The sequence below is a fragment of the Populus alba genome, chromosome 1 (assembly GCF_005239225.2).
Source record: "Populus alba chromosome 1, ASM523922v2, whole genome shotgun sequence".
Classification (NCBI taxonomy): Eukaryota; Viridiplantae; Streptophyta; class Magnoliopsida; order Malpighiales; family Salicaceae; genus Populus; species Populus alba.
This window is the reverse complement of record NC_133284.1, coordinates 16,082,460-16,099,649: the sequence shown is the minus strand read 5'-3', so window position 1 is coordinate 16,099,649 and position 17,190 is coordinate 16,082,460. Positions and strand designations below refer to the sequence as shown.

General features: G+C 30.6%; 1 protein-coding gene across 2 annotated transcripts; it reads left to right on the top strand.

The window, feature by feature from the left end:
* The first annotated feature begins 4,172 nt into the window (after nucleotides 1-4,172).
* Nucleotides 4,173-10,185, top strand: LOC118034908 (protein Brevis radix-like 2). 2 transcript variants are annotated; one of them, XM_035040349.2, is made up of 6 exons: nucleotides 4,173-4,583; nucleotides 4,701-4,863; nucleotides 5,535-5,911; nucleotides 8,081-8,216; nucleotides 8,530-8,921; nucleotides 9,503-10,173. In XM_035040349.2, exons 2-6 carry the CDS (start codon nucleotides 4,729-4,731, stop codon nucleotides 9,579-9,581), a joined length of 1,119 nt encoding a protein of 372 aa, XP_034896240.1. In that variant the 5' UTR covers nucleotides 4,173-4,583; nucleotides 4,701-4,728; the 3' UTR covers nucleotides 9,582-10,173. The 2 variants fall into 2 exon arrangements, with proteins under 2 accessions (XP_034896240.1, XP_034896241.1); XM_035040350.2 differs by lacking the exons at nucleotides 4,173-4,583; nucleotides 4,701-4,863 and adding an exon at nucleotides 5,072-5,316 and having other exon boundaries at nucleotides 9,503-10,185.
* Nucleotides 10,186-17,190: the final 7,005 nt, after the last annotated feature.

The window sequence follows — 17,190 nt, the reverse complement described above, 5'->3', positions numbered from 1 at the left end:
AAAAAAATGGTTTGTTGGCTTTCTCCCTCGCTTAACTTTCATTATACTGCTGGGGTCTCACATGGGGTCAAGGAGCACAAATTGGCATATAGCCAGCCATTCCCTCAGCAAAGTGACATGTCACTGGTTCCGGGTTTTGTGGAGCCTAGCGAATATTTTGAAGATACAAGTTGGTGGATCTCTCTCAAAATCTTTGACAAGTCTTGTTACATTTTTTTTTTTTTTTGTAGTTATTATTGTTTTTAAAAATACTTTTTATTTAAAAAAATATATTAATAATATTTTTTATTTTTAAAAAATTATTTTTGAGATCAGTACATCAAAATGATTTAAAAATATCAAAAATATATTAATTCAAAGAAAAAAAATAAAATATTTTTTAAATATTTTTAAAAAGCATTTTCAAACACCCTCCTAAAATAAGTCCAGCCAGGTGTAAATAAAAATCACCACCAAGAAGCGATAGGATGCGGCAGGGAAACAGAGGCCTTGTGGTGGGGGTGAGGGATGGTCCTACCAGATCATAACTTTCCCTTCTTGTGGTCAGTTACATCAGAGTAATCATCGTCGTCAAGGTCCGTCTTGCATCTTTTTGGTGGCCTAAAATGCGTCCACCCTCTACACAAATCCATGCATGTCCCTTCCTCTCATTTATTATTTACTGGTTTATGTTTTTCAAAATGTTTTTTTTAATCTAAAAATATATTAAAATAATATTTTTTTAACTTAATCTTTTATATTATCCCATCAAAAACAATCTAAAAATATAAAAATATTATTTTGAGCAATAAAAATTCAAATTTAAAATAAAAAAATAAAATATTTAAAATATTTTTAAAACACAATAAATAAATAAATTATAAATAGGTGAGGGACATTGTGTTTATTGTGGAATAGGAGTGGTCACACTTCAATTGTGATTATTTGTACGATATATCGATTTTTTTTTTTTTTTATAACATGGGTGTTCGGGCCAGTTTGCGCGCACCACGACTAATCTCACGGCTCACTGAATATTTTGCAGACCCAGTGAGCAGGTAAGGCACCGCTGGGGTGACAGACATACACGCTGAGGCTTGAATCCAGAATGCAGAGGTAAGGAAACCCTTGCCACCACTGGACTACAACGTGTTTCACTGCGATAGAATTGTTAGATAGCTAGGTATTCATGCTCCTTAAAAGCTTCCCTCATTTTGTTTTGATGCTTTCAAAAACTAGTCGAATTCAAACTAGCATGCTTCCTTTAAATTTTTACCTATCTGTGTGCGTGTCTATACACAGGAGAGGAACTACAGAATTTTATCATCATAAAAACTACAAGGTTGGAGAGTAAATATTTTATTTTTGGAGGGGCTAAATGCCTAATTATTATGAGAATTTTAAAAATTCAAGCATATTTTATTTTTGGAGAGTAAATATGTTTAGGAAAGTCGTGGCTAAAAATTATAAAGTTTTGTAAATCATATGCTTGAATCATTATATCGGTTGTGATTATAGTTTTTAAGTATTATTTTCAGAAAGTTATAATTTATAATTTTTTTTAAAATACAATCACATCTAAAAATCACAGCTAAAAGCCACGAATTTCCTAAACATGCTCTAAGTAGAGTTTTTTATATAAAAAAATAATATCTAAACTAGCATAATTAAAAAAATAATTCCTAAACTAGCTAGGTAGTCAATACCAGCATGTATTTCTTGCACAACTAGGTGTAAGCAAAAAATTTTTTTTTTAGTATGGATACATTCTTTGCCAGGAATTTATACATACAATAATCAATATACATGTTTTATAAAGATTTAATTAAACATAGTAAACAAGACAATAGGCAGGAGAAAAAAATAAAAATAAATAATGAATGAAACATTAAAACCCACCAAAACTCTTCCGATGATTCTCCTAGTTTCACCTAAGCAATCTTTACAAAATAAATTCACAAACAATATAGAAAACTAAATTTAGAGCTTGTGGTAAACCATGGATGCTATCTAAATCTCTAAACCCTAAGAATCTCAACTTTTGCTAACAAAAGACGTGTTCTAGAAACGCCCCCTTTGGACCACCGCAAGTTGGTGGTTGCAAAACCCAGGTGGGATTTACTGATTCTAAGCAGTGTATAGAAGTTAGCGAGCAGAAAGAGGACAGCTTCTTTTTCGCGAAAGAGGATTTCATGAGTGCTCCGTGCAGTGCCTATCGCCGTCATCATTGTATGCAGCCACCCTCCTTTTCGCCCATGAATTGATAGAACCTGGAAAGGGCAGCCATGCAGGACTCTCCATGGAGTGCTCGAAAAGTGCCAGCCCAAAATCCCTGTTCAGAGACTGGCTCCTTGCCACCTTCGTGTGGCAGCATTAACCCTTTACCTGCCACCTATGTCCTCCCGGTCATGGTCATTGATTATATATATACCCGCAGGTCATGCTTGTTCCTTTATTATATATATATATAAAAAAAACCCTCAAAGAGCTCAGTCATGTGAGAAATTAGTGTTTTTATATTTTGTTTGATTAGGGATAAATTAGTATTTTTATAAATAAAAATGATAATAAAAAAAATTTATTGATGAGCGTTAGACAAGTGTTAGCGAGTAGATGCTTCTTGTACCTTTCAAGCGACGCATATTTTATCATTCGGTGATAAATTTTTTTAATTAATGTGTTCTCTGAAATGTCCAGTGAAAGCGAAGCTTATGGGGTGTCACATGTTATTCAAATCACAATGGTTGACTTTTTCCCTCCTTTCTATTTTCTTTTTTTGCTCCTTGAAATTTATGCCAGGTTAGCCAAAAATCAGATTTATCCTCCCATTTATTTTGTCTTTCAGGTTGTCCTTTCATTTATTTTGTTTTTCAATTATGATATATTTTTATTGTGATTGGTCTTTTTTTTTTGAATTCTTTTTAATTTTTTTTTAATTTCATCCATTTCTATTTATTTTTGTTTTGTTTTCATATCAACATGGTACTCATTCTCTTGATTGTTGTTTTTTATCCTTTTCTTGGTTTGCTTTTTTTTCTTTCTTTCACTTTTGTCCCTCAATTTCTTTCATTAATTTTTATACCAGATTTGATTCTTATTGTCTTGATTATTATTTTTTTTTAAAAAAAAAGTTAGCAATTTTGTTCAAGATTTATTTTTGTTTTTTGTAGGATCATCTCATTCTCATGACCACAATTGCTAATTTTAAAAATTAGCCTGATTTTAACTTTTTTTTTTTTTTTAAATTTTTTTATTTGATATTAAATTATTAGGCCTTGAGTTTTCTATTCATTTTCTCTTTCTTTCCTTTGAGATTATTGTGTGTTGCAGGTTAGTCAAATTAAAGCGAGTTGCTTTGGATTATTTTTTAATGTATTTTTTATTTTATACTTTGATGTTGGGTTATTGGATCTCGAGATTTCTTATTTTTTACACCTTTTTTTTTATCGAGTTATCTTAAGTCATATGTTTGTTAGGTTAACTCAATGCGACTTGGTTTTTTTTTTTCAAAATTTTGTTTTTGTTTTTATTTAGCTTTGATAATTTTTTTCTAGGTTGTTTAACACGTTTACTTTATAATACCATCACAAGAAAAAAAAAAAAAATCAAAGTCTTCCATATATGTTCATGGGCGAGCTTCTAAAATTTTGTCTTTAATGAAGGTAATTGAGTAACTATTTATTTATGTTAACTTGTTCGTGATCTAAATTTTAGCCGAGTCATGAATAAGATCAAGTTTTCTAACTTTAACTTGATCAATAGCGAGTTGAGTTTATGTAATTTTTTTCCACCTTTAGAATGTTCTCCTTTGTAGCTTATCGAGGTTCTTTTAGTTGGATGGGTATATATATGTTTGTTTTTTTTATAAAAGTGAAGGCAGAAGCCAAACAAAGCTCGAAAGGAAAAGGATCCTAGCATCCATGAATGTCAGTGCAATTATTTGTTTGATTTTGCATTTTAAAAATATTTTTATTTTATTTTAAATTATTAATTTATATTGTTTTTGATATAGTGATGTAAAAAATAAAATTTTAGAAATAAAAAAATATATTATTATAATATATTTTATAAAAACAATTTTAAATACTCCTGCATTAAGAACACAAGCAATGAAAAGAAAAGAAACCTCACATCCAAATTACCCAAACCAAAAAAATAAAATAAAAAACATAAAACAAAAGATCGCGCGCCCGCATCCAATTCCACACCAGCGGACACACAGCGGCTACCTTTGCTTTGCCTCTTGACTCCCACCCCCTCACATTCAATTACCCACTTGCACATTCAAGAGGGAATGTGCTTTTCTTGTTTCTGTTAGAGAGAGTGAGTGAGAAGGCGTTGTGCGTGGCTTTCTTTCATAGCATTTCTTAGCTGTTACTCATTCTGACTAGCAGTGTAGACCATGTAGTGCAGTAAAGAGGAAGTGTTTTTAAAGAAAGGAGCCCGTTGTTTCTTTTTATCAACACTTCAAAAACCTCCTCTCATTCCTCCATTAATGGTCACCTCTCTCTTTCTCTCTACCTCGACATTTATTTTGCAAAGCAAACCGCGGGATCTCAAAGAGACTGAACCCATCTGCAATTCAATCCTTCCTTTTTCTCATTGTAAGCATTGCATACATTGATTATATATGGAACATGGTGCTCATTTTGGTGTACAGTTTTTTTATTTTTTCTTTCTGTGTATAGCATGCCTCTGATCTGTGTTTTTGGGTCAAATAGATTGTGGGTGTAGAGGAATCGTGAGGCGATGTTGACTTGTATTGCGTGTTCAAAGCAACTTAACAATGAATCTTTGCAACAAAGGGGGAGAGAAGAGGATGTTGATGTTGCTGCTTTGGAGACACCGAGGACTAAGCCGGCCATCAAGGCTCTCACTGCTCAAGTATGTATACCTCTTCTTGCTCTTCGTTCACTTTTTTATCTTTGATTGCTGCAATAGAGTCAGAGATTTGAGTTTTATTTAATTTTTTTTTTTGAACTAGAGCCCAGAAAGCACCGAAGCATACAGTAATGGAAGAAGGTTGAATTATACTGTGTGTTTTGACCATTTGGATTTAAGGGGTTATGTTTTATTTCTTATATTTTTGAAAAAAAAATAGTGTGAAAATAAAAAAAAAAATCCCATGATTGCTCTTTTTTTTTGTCCTTTTGTTTTTGCCTAGTTTCCGCAAAACCCAAAATTTTGCCCTTTGGCTTTCATCAAGGGGGTAAGCGACGTGGAGGGGCTGCCCGTTTTCTGTTGCATTGACACTTGCCGGAAACAAAAACAGTGAAAGAAGAATTGGAATTAATCACTGTGAGATATGGATCTGATTTACTACCGTGTAGCACAATGGTACTTCTTTCAAATTTATTTTAAAAAAGAAAATTATAATGATTGATTGGCTTGGGTTTTTTTTATGGATTGGAACCAAAGACCAGATCAGCAACATGGGTTTCTTAAATTCATTTTTTCTAGATTTTGGGTGCGAAAGGCTGATGAATAGAATTAGACCTGGAATTGTCTTCGTTTTATTGCAAAATGATGAAGGATTATTGTTATTATTTTTTTAGATAAAGGATATGGCAGTCAAGGCATCAGGAGCATATAGAAACTGCAAGCCATGTTCAGGATCCTCGAGCAATAACAGTAACCGGAACTATGCCGAGTCTGATGCAGCCTCAGACTCAGCCAGGTTCCACTTCTCGTATCGCAGAACAGGAAGTTCCAATTCGACCCCGAGAATGTGGGGGAAAGAGATGGAGGCAAGACTAAAAGGGCTATCAGGTGGTGAAGGCACACCTGCTTCAGTAAGTGGCCGGACAGAGTCTGTGGCTTTTATGGAGGAAGACGAGCCTAAGGAGTGGGTTGCACAGGTTGAGCCAGGCGTGCTCATCGCTTTTCTTTCATTGCCTGATGGTGGTAATGATCTGAAGCGGATTCGATTCAGGTACTGATGCTGTACATTTATTTTCTGCTGTCTTTTATCTAATTTGTTTGAATGCAATCACTAGTTTTCTGGCTGCGCGTGTGAATGTGTGTGTTAGGGAGGGGGGGTGTTGAGATTGTTGTTTGTAGGCGACCTCTTTCTTGATGCTGAAAGGTTCTTCATTGTTTGTTGGTTGGTGTGAAAGTGGGAATTGGGCCATACCTGGATTGTCCTTTCTCTCTTGTTCTTAGTATGGTGTTGAAGGTTTTGATTTGTAAGGGTGTGATCAAATTTCTTTGGTGTGGTGGTGGTGAACTGGTGATTAAAGTTGAGAATTGTGGGATTCTCCATTTTCATTATGTAGGTGCGTACAGATGATTTTCTTATTGCATTAACAATATGGTTGGGTGGCTCTAAATATGCTGTGGTTGTCTTGCTAACATTCATTACAGCTTGATCATTCTGAATGGTATCTGATTCAAATTTAGGGTTAAAAATTAAATTAGGTTCCTTTTCTTGTGTTCTACTCGTACACTGATAGATAGGGAAATGGCATCCCATCCTCTATACAGGCATGTCGTGATTTACTTTGGTGTTTGAGATGCTGCAGAGGGCAAAAAACTTGTGAGTCAGCTGTATCGTAACAGTAGAAAATGTAGGAACCTGATCAGTGAATTACATTGCCTAGTGAAAGTAACCATCCACGACACAAATTGGACTTTATTTTATTACACTTATGCAGGCATTGTTTGTTTCATTAGTTTACTAAAAACTATTTTATAAACTTTTCTATGTTTGTTTATTATTAAAAAAATTAGTTAATAGAAAATATTTTTTAATCAAAGAAAAATTTAACTTGATTTCTAAAAAAGTATATTTTTTAGTTGGGGAAAATTCAAAAATATTTTGTTATTTGTTGATTATATCAAATTTGATTCTTAATCTTTTGATTGCTATATATTTTGTTTTGATTTTTTTTTTTAATTTCATCCCTTCAAATTTGATTTTTATATTAACTTTGGTCTTCATTCTCTTTATTGTTATTTATTTTTCTCATATCCTTTTCTTAATTGAAATTTTTTATTTATCTGATTTGATTTTATTTATTTTATTTTAAAATAATTTATGATTTTTTTTTATTTTCATAATCTTTCAATTTTTATATTTGTTAGATTTGATCTTTATTTTTTTTAATTACTATTTGTTTTTATATAAAATAATTTATGATTTTTTTTTTTTTTCAATTTCATTCTTCTTTAACTCTTTTATCTGTCAGATTTGGTTCTTATTATTTTAATAAACTTGAAAAACAAATTAAAACACTAGTAAATTATTTTGAAGGCCATTTTCTATTACATAGCCAAATACTAGAAAGTGTTTTTCAACTCATTTTTTTATCAAACTATCAAATATTGAAAAATAATTTTTTTTTATAAGAATTCATTTTCAATAGAAATTAATTTCCAAAAATAAACTATTTTCCAGCAAATAAACATAACCTAGGTTTTGCTTGTCTACTTACTCTTTTTCTGGAATCAAGAACAAGCTTATGCATTACTATCTGCATTCTGCATTTGGAATCATCCATCATCCCCCACCTTGCCAAGAAGAAAAAAGAAATAGAGAACTTTAAAGAATTATGAATAATGTTCCGTGTCTTAACTTGTGGGCTTTCTGGAGAACCTTAATGGACTAGTTTAGCATTCACTTCTATCCAACAATTATGATTTAATGAGGAATATTGCCTACAGCTCCAGAAGGCTTGAATAAGCAAGATAATTTCATTTCTTTCACTCTTGGTTGATTCTTTGTGCTCAACCTATCATTGCTTTGGCACTTGAAAAACAATAATAACTTCTGTAATCTTTTTATGATCATTGTCATGCCAACCTGATTACCGTTCATATTTGTGATGTTCTCAATTGTATATGATTTTTCTTCCTGATAAGTATATATGATGTTTTGAATTATGATAATATGGTCCATTGGTTCTTGCTGTGGAGACAAACTAGCTTCCCTCATACAATAGCCATGTGAACCTGTTAGATGAGCAACCATCAATAACCAGCTGCTTTAAAGTTTTAACACTTGAAAAAATTGGATGATTCATCCTTCTCCAACATTCTACTAGGGATGCATAGATGTTGACAGTCCCTATTCATCATTTTGACGTTTTGATGTTTTGATTAGTCGTGAAATGTTCAACAAATGGCAAGCTCAAAGGTGGTGGGCTGAGAACTATGACAAGGTCATGGAATTATACAATGTTCGACAGTTCAATCATCAAGCAGTCCCACTTCCAACTCCACCAAGATCTGAAGATGAGGTGAGTGTGAATTAAAGTTTGAAGTTTAGCAATATTTGGTTAGGGATAGGAAATGTGTGCATCTGATTTACTTGGAATGGATCATTTTCTACTGTATGGTAATCAGCATGAATCTTGTTAGACTGTCGATGAGCACTGTTGGAGTCCTCTATTATTTTTTATGAACTTCAGTTTTGTAGGATTTCATATGATATTGACTGTCGATGGTATTTAGTGCTCACAGTTACTTCATTGTACTATGAAGAACTTGCAAACTGACATTGATGATAGAACTAGTTACATCGTTTAATTTTTACCTAATCTCCATTTGCAGAGCTCAAAGCCTGAATCTGCCAAAGACAGCCCTGTGATTCCTCCATTGGGCAAAGGATGCCCGCACAATTTCCACCTTCCAACAGGAATGGGTTATTCTCCATCAGATTCACTTGACCACAACCCAATGCAATCCCACCAATATTATGATTCAGCTGGTCTTGCTTCAACACCAAAGCTCTCTGGCATTGCTGGGGCTAAAACTGAGACATCATCAATAGATGGTTCAGTGAGGACTAGTATGTCAAGAGAGTCTGATCGCTCAGAAGAACTTTCCATCAGTAATGCAAGCGATATGGAGACTGAATGGGTTGAACAGGATGAACCAGGGGTATACATCACTATCAGAGCTCTGCCTGGAGGCTCTAGGGAGCTTAGACGTGTCAGGTTCAGGTCAGTGGGTTTTAATAATTTAGAGTGTGAAACTGCTTATCATTTTAGTTATTTGGCCAATAATTGAACAAGATCATTGCTGACTGAACTGGCTTTTCTAGCATCTGCTTTGCTGGGCTAGAACAACTCAACAAGGCACTTCATAGTATATGGGGATATTGATTAGATTTTGGAAGACTTTTAGAGCTAATAAAATATAATTTGATCCTTTCATTTATACGAGTCAAATCCTACCTGCACTACAGGCTCATGCCATCTATCATAATGGCTTAGATAATCTTATTTGCTTGTGAAAATTTGTCATGGAGTCGTGGATTTCTCATGGATGATCTAGAAACCAAGGCTGTCTTTTAGGCATTATTTGTGATTACACTGTTCTCTGATTGATACCATACTGTTAAATGGACAGTGTTGTATATTTCCAAAGTTTAGTGATCGGGCCTCTCATTTTCCAGTTTTACATTATCCATGAATGAACCAACCACATAGGGATTGACAATATGCTTTGCCCGTAAAATAATCATCAAAATCATCTGTCATTCGACGTGGATGTAAAATTCATTTTTATATGCTTGATGCAGCCGAGAAAGATTTGAAGAAACGCAAGCAAGGTTGTGGTGGGAAGAGAACCGAGCCAGGATACAAGAACAGTACTTGTAGATTAGCAAACAGAAGAGAAGGCGGTGCTAGGAAAATGTGTCTACCTTCAACTATACAAGTAGGCATTCCATGGATCTTGCGAGCTGAATAGATGAAGCTTCTTGTATCACATGTGCCCAGTCCCATGTTTTGCTTTAATATTTCTTGATTCTTTCCTTTCTTCTTCTTCTTCTTTTATGTGGGTGGATAATGTGCCATTATTAGGTGGCTTTGGAGTTTGGTGAATGGGGTGTAGAAATTAGATAGTCCATAGGAAGTGTTAGTTATGGTTATTCTAGATGATCTTTAGTAATATACACTATCATTTCGCTCATAATTTAAACTTGTCTCCTCATTTTAATACTCCCTTTTGAATCATAACTGTAGGAGCCATTGTTGTCCATAAAATTAAAACCCAGTAGTCATTTCATTGCTGCTAAATGTACAAAATCTTGACACCTTGTTTGTCATGCTTCTTGTTTTTGGTTTTCAATGAATCAATGATGAGTAGTTAGCTGATTTCCTGGTACCTCACTTGATTGGCATGAACGGGCAAGAACCTCGTACCTTTCTCTCCCTCTTTCTTTCTCATATTGTTTTCGAAAGAGAGTTGATAGATGGATTTACGTGCTGCTCATTTTTAAACACAGACCATGCTGACTCATTTAGTTTTTTTTTTTTTTTGTCTTATTATTATTAAAACACACATTTGACGATCATCAAATCACTAATTCGAAAATTAACATTTTCATATTAACTTAATTAATAAGATATTATCGGTTACTATCAGTCAATAAAATAATTTTATCGTCTCTAGTTTTATGTAGTGAATCTTGTAGAATCTAATATAGAATGGTTTTTTTAAAAATAAAATTAGAATTGTTTTTTTTTAAAAAAATTTAGCAAAATAATACAATTTGAAGTGAATTGGTGAGATAGCAAAGTCACGATTGAAAAATATTATATTTAAAATTGTTGTTGATGGGAAATGCTCTATGTCAAAAAAATTTAAATGAGTTACACAAATTACAACAAAAAAAAAAGAGAGAAATAAAGAAGGAAGACTCTAATTATAATATTATTTGTGCCATTATAAGGATCCCAATGAAACATCCAATAACACTAAAAAAAATCACCGTTGATAATAATGGTATTGTTTGATTTTTTTCATTGAAATCTTTTTTAAAATAATAATGGTGTCATAATCGAAACTTCGATGTTTTTTCAAGATTTATATATTTTTTCCCTTCCTCTCTCTCCTCAAAAGTAATTGCATGTTTGTCTTTAGACAAAAAGTATGACTCACTCTAGTCATTGTTGTTGACTTTATTTGGTATTATTGGATTTATCTCGTCGATATCTTTTTTATGATACTAGTGATGTTATGATTAGAGTTTTGATGTGCTAATGAGGTCCTTTTATTTCGTTTTTTTTTTTTTCTAATCTCATCTCTCTTTATTGTAATTTCTTACTTGCTTTTAGGCGGAGATCGTGTCCTACTCTAATCATCATTGGTGACATTTTTTAGTGTTATTGAATTTGTTTCATTGAAATATTTTTAATGATATCAGCGGTGTTATAATTGAAGTTTCAGAGTGCCTAGGTCTCTTTCTTTTTATTTTTTTTTTATTATCTCTCCTTGTTATAATTTATACAGTTCATTTAACAATTATTTTGACTTGTCGATTTCTCATCAACAACTGTAAATGTTATATTTTCAAACCTTAATATATAGCATGCTTGCTATTTCACCAATATGTTTTTTTATTTATGTTATTTGACCAACATTTTTTTTAAAATGGTGTTAATAAGCAAAAATACCCCTTACATAGCTTGGTTATAAAGCTTAACTAGGAAGTTAATCTGGTTCAAGACCAGGGTCACATGGTAGGCGTTTTGATTTGTGGGTTGGTAAGTAATTTTATGGTGTTTAGAGAGTAATTAGTGACATTTTATTAGTTACTTTTCGAGATTTATTTTAAATTAATATAGAGATATTATTAGGAAAGGGAAATCATTTCTAAATATATTTCTATAACTTTTGAAGGATCATTAATTTTATATTCTTTTTTTTTTGTATTTTTTTCAAAATGAATCCTGATAAATAATTAATAAGATACTACTAGCACCATAGAACTTTTTGTGAGTTAGTTTGCAAACTTAATCTATATATATATTTTTTTAAATAATCATTTTGATAAAATACCAAGAGAGAGAGAGAGAGAGAGAGAGAGAGTGGATTTACATCTAGAATGCCATGACCGTGACGCTAAGCACAAGACAAGGTCTAAGCTCAAAATTAATGGTTCATAGTATGTAAAAAAACCGAAGAATTCAAACCGATGCATTATTATACCCCTTTGGGCTAAGGACGTCAACGAGATTCTCAATACCCTTCATAATAATGATGGCTTACATAATTTTCTAGAATTATAAAATCTTGTTTTTCTTTTTTTTGGCATTTAAAATGTAATTTTTTAAAATATATTTTTTATTTTTTTTCATTTATTTTTTTCATATTTTTTATATCATTTCAATATACTAATATTTAAAATAAAAATATTATTTTAATATATTTTAAAAATAACATATTAAAAAAAAAAAACCGATTTCTTAATTACTCCATGTACTCTCCATGTCTAGCAGGTGATTTACAACTTTAAATATTTCCATATTTTCCAAACATAACCGGGCTCATAGCATTGTATTACGGATATCCATGTTTAAGTAGATGACCTAAATGACAACGTTATTTTCTCTCAACAATTCTATATAATTATTAGGGGCTATCACCTCAAATTACAAAGAAATTTAAAAGAGATTCGAAAACAGTGTATGTTTACCAACATTTAGATTACGACAATGTTTTTTTTTTTTTTTTTATAATCCTTGAAGCATTTTGTTCTATAGTTGCTGAATTTTTTTTTTAATTTTATTTTTTTATAATATAATTAAGAATTGAGCTTGATAATTTATTTTAATTTTTTTCTTATAAAATTCTCATGTTATTAAAAACAACATCTCAATATTAAGTTGAAACTCAACTTCGTAAAATCAAATTTAATTTTATTGCTTATGAAAAATTAAAAGTACAGAGACCAAAATTGACACTGAAGCAAAAAATAACCCCCGTTTTCTTAACTATACATGAGACATATTTTTAAAAATTTTGGACCTCAAAGTTTTTTTCTTCTTGATCCCTATTTATTGAGGTTTCAACATGTCGGTCCTCCATTTCATTTGTTTTGCATTATAATCATTAAATCTTGTAAGGAGAGAGAAAATTAATGAAAAATGATGGAGGAGAGTGAAAGCGGTCGATTAACCAGATTCTGTGAGCGAAAAAGCTGAATTTGGTGTCATTAAGTTCTTTTTTATCAGGAATGCCACTAGAATGTTTTTGAGCTTCTATATTATCAAAAAATATAAATCAAGGTCGATAAAGAATTGTTTGGGTTTTACTTTATGTTTTTGGACCGATGTAATAGTATTTTGAGTTAATAAATTGATTCTAAAGATTCTAAAGGTGTTTATTAGGTGAAAAAAAGTTGGAAAATAATTTTTTTAGTCTAAAATTCCCCTGCTCAACTTTTTGGCCATCTTTTTTATGGTAAAAAAATTGGGAAAGCAAACAAAGTATTGTTTGCCATAGCAAGTAGCATGTTGTTTGGATTGTTTGATTTTTTAAAAGGATGGATGACATGTCGTTCTCCCTTAAAATAAAAAACTAAAAAAACAAGTTGCACGAGTTTGGCCTTGCACACTCCTGCAAGCAAAACCTTTTTTTTTTTTGTTGCTTGATGCACGCGAGCCCTATCTCTTTGGCCTAGATATCTAGCTTTTTTATGGATTTTTTCTTAAAAAAAATGGATTTTGATTAAAATACACTACAAAAAAATGTTTAACATAATATTTAAATTATTATTCAATCTAGCCATGATTCTTAAACAATATTATAAGTTTTTATGAGAATGTTAACAATTTCTTTTTGAAGTATTATATACCTAATAAGCAAAATAATAATAATAATAATTAAGAATATTAAATGAAAATAAAATTTATGTTCATTAAAGTTTTTAATATATTTTTTACATGATTTTCTCATATTTATTACATACAATTTACCTTCATTCACATAAAAAAAAATTAAAATATTATTTTAATATGTTTTTTAGAACTTACTTTTGAGACCATGATAGTTTTTTCTTTAAAAAGCAGTGCACACAATTAAAAATCATGATTTTTTAAAAATAATAAAGATATGCATTAATAAGAAAATGAAGTTTAGATTGAAGAAATTTATTTTTTATACTTCTTTAAAATGGCTGAAATATTTTTATAGACTATTATTTTAGTTGTCGCTTCCTTTTATTCAATAAAAAATGACCTTAAAATAAGAATATGACTCTCTCATTAAGAAAAGTAAGACTTTTTATGGTAATATTATTGATTGCCATGTGGATAATCATGTATTACTATGATATGAAGAGTTTTTAAAATAATTTGCTCATTATTATTGAATGAAAATAAAATATTTGTTTTCTTAATTTTTTATGTAATTCTTGGAATTTATTGTTCTCATTTTTTTAAGAGAGTTTCAAATAGATGATCGATTCTTGATTTTATTATTTTTTAATTGATGTTTGTTTTCAGATCATAATGAGTAGTTGCTTAAAAAACAATACTTTTCATAAAAATTAAAAGTTTTAGAAAAAACTAGTGAATGATAAAATTTAGTTTTTTTATTAAAAATATATGCCTTTTCCTTTTTATTTCAAACCATTATCGCTTTTCTCAGCTTGGTTTTTTGGTGTTTCTTTTTATTTAATGAACTATGATGCTAATAAAAAAAAATTATATTGTAAGAAAAATTCACATGAATTAGAAAATACAATTTTGATTAAAAAAAAATACATTTCTTCTTGACAAATTTATTCATTGTCTTCCTTTGAAATATATACTTTTATAATAATTTAATTAAATAAAAGTTGTATTCTAAAAAGCAAGGTTGTTAAACGTGGCTAGGGTGACGATCTAGATTAGGGGTTAAAAGAGTCAATCTAGTTTGACCCAAGTTGACTTAGTTTGAACCGAGTCATTCCAAAACATCATTATTTCAAAAAAAAAATTTAAAAAAATTAAATTAATGTTTTTGTTTTTAGTTTTCATGAAAAGTCTAATCAGGTTTTGGCGAGGTTGACTAAGTCGTGGGTGCACCCACCAAGTGAGTTGGCCACACTAAGTCAACTCCAATTTATTTTAGTTTGAAATTGAGTCCAGTCTAGAGATTGAGTCAATATCAATTTTTTTTTTTCTAAAATGTAAAAACATATTAAAGTATGAAGAATGTTTTAACAATGTTATTAAACCTAACAATGTGGATTAATTTTTAAACCTTCACTCAACTTTTTACTAGACCCAAGCGTTTTAGGTGTGGTAGCCAAGCCAGACCTAAGACACGTGGATCTAGTAGTTATGCCAGCCCAAACGACTTGTGTTTGGCAGTCATACCAAATCCAAGAGCCTTGGGTTTGACACTCAAGTAAAGGTTAAAAGACTACAATACCCCTATTCAAACGTTTAATGACCAATTAGTCTATGAAAAACACTGAAATACTCCCATAACCAGGGCTTCAATGTTTTCAACTAGAGAGCATAATAATAATTTAACTTTCTATGAAAAGACAACATTAACCTCATCCTAAGCCTACAAAGCTTGGAAAATACACTAAGCAAGTCTATAATGAACTATATCTTCATCCACAATACACTTACATACGGTTGCGAGGCGCAAGCCACTTGGGTCTAACGACCAGGATTTGTATAATTTTCATTAGTCAGACAAAGGTAATTGTTTTGTTAAGTATCAAAATACTCATGTAAATGTGTTAAATGGTTTCATTACATCAAACTAATAATTCTTCGTGGACTTCTAATGTATTGTTAAGTTAAAAAGCAATAAATACCTTGTCAGACCCAAGCGTTTGGGTATGGCAACAATGCCAGCCTTGAGCCTGGGTCTAGCGACCATGCTAGACTTGTGTTTGGGTCTAGCATGACCTACGCACCTGGGCTTGGCAACCATGCTAGAACCATGTTTTTTGTTTTTTGAAAATATAGGAATACACCTGTAATTGTTCTAAAAACATATTTATTTTGTATTTTTCATCTTTGTCTTTTTAATCAAATATCTTTTTTATCTTTTCTAAATTTTTTTCTTCTATTTTGGGACATTAACCACATGTATCCCTAAAATTCACTCAGTTGTTTTTATTAATCTATAATTTTAGTGAATAAATCATCTACAAAATTGCACAAATAAAGATAGTCAAAAGGACATTAAGTCTTTTACATATACAATATTTTCTTTTCCTACAACATAATGTATAAATTCAAAAGTTCAAAAGTTTTCTTTTATGATCATGTATTTCAAATTTTCGTATATACTAATAGTTATAATATAGAATGAACTCTTCTTATAACAAACTTTGATTATTAGATCATGCAACAACATCTTGAATTTAAAAAAGCATGAACCCTTTAAAAATTGTCCAACACTTGGATGAAAACATAAAATTAATATTTTCAACCACAATGCATGCAAAAAAAGGAATTTTTTTTTTTTTTTAGAAGACTTGAAACAAATAACTTATAACTCAATATTTTTTTTATTTTTTCCTCTTCGAATATAACAAATTTATAAAATAAGTTACATAAATAAAAAAGAGTTTAAAGTTAGAGTGTGTTTGTTTACGCGGCTGCGGTTGCGTTTTAATTAAACCACATATTTTAGTCGTTTGTTAAACATGAAAATGAGATTTTTTGTTTATGGGTCCCACATTACTTTTGCATCCAAAACACAGGGAAAGAAAAGCAAGGAATTCTTGCTTTTTGTGCACTGTTTATGCTAATTGCACTATTCACTAAATAGTACAATTAGCATGAACAGTGTACATTGATGCACTATTCATGTGAACAGTGCAAGAGAATTGCACTGTTCACTTAATGAAGAGTGCAATTCACTTGTATTGTTCACGTGAACAGTTTTAGGTTTTTTTTTCAGTGTGTTAATTTTTTTAACAATTTTTTTTTTAAAAAAAATAGTTTAGAGTGAATTAAATTCACTCACACTATAATATCAATTTTATACCTGATAATATTTTATCTAATTTTATTACATGTTCAAAAAATTATGGGAACTATAGTTCTTATCGGATGAATTTTATACGTAATGAAATTATAGATAATTTAATGGAATAATAAAAAATATTTTATATAAAGTATTATTTATTTTATGATGTAATAGTAGTAATTAATTCTATAATATTTAAATTTAAAACTATCAATATTAATATATATATTTTTTACTTATTTTATAACCTCAATTTAAAAAGCATTATTAACCAAACACATTAAATTACTTTTTATTCAACCTCAATTTCAACCATAATTTTAACCAAACATATATAAATACCAAATCAACTTTAACTAAAAGTACTTTTTATAAAAGAATTTTTTTCAAACCACAACCACAACAACTACCACAATACCAAACACACTAATGTCTACTACATATGAATGAAAAATTCTACTTGAATAAGGCTGTGTTTGTTTATACAGTTTAATCATG

What these genes read in the sequence shown, in the direction of transcription:
- LOC118034908 (XM_035040349.2), top strand. Translation starts at nt 4,729, where the DNA reads ATGTTGACTTGTATTGCGTGTTCAAAGCAACTTAACAATGAATCTTTG. An exon ending in CTGAAGCGGATTCGATTCAG is followed by an intron (nt 5,912 to 8,080) that starts GTACTGATGCTG and finishes TGTTTTGATTAG; the next exon opens with TCGTGAAATGTTCAACAAAT. An exon ending in CTTAGACGTGTCAGGTTCAG is followed by an intron (nt 8,922 to 9,502) that starts GTCAGTGGGTTT and finishes TGCTTGATGCAG; the next exon opens with CCGAGAAAGATTTGAAGAAA.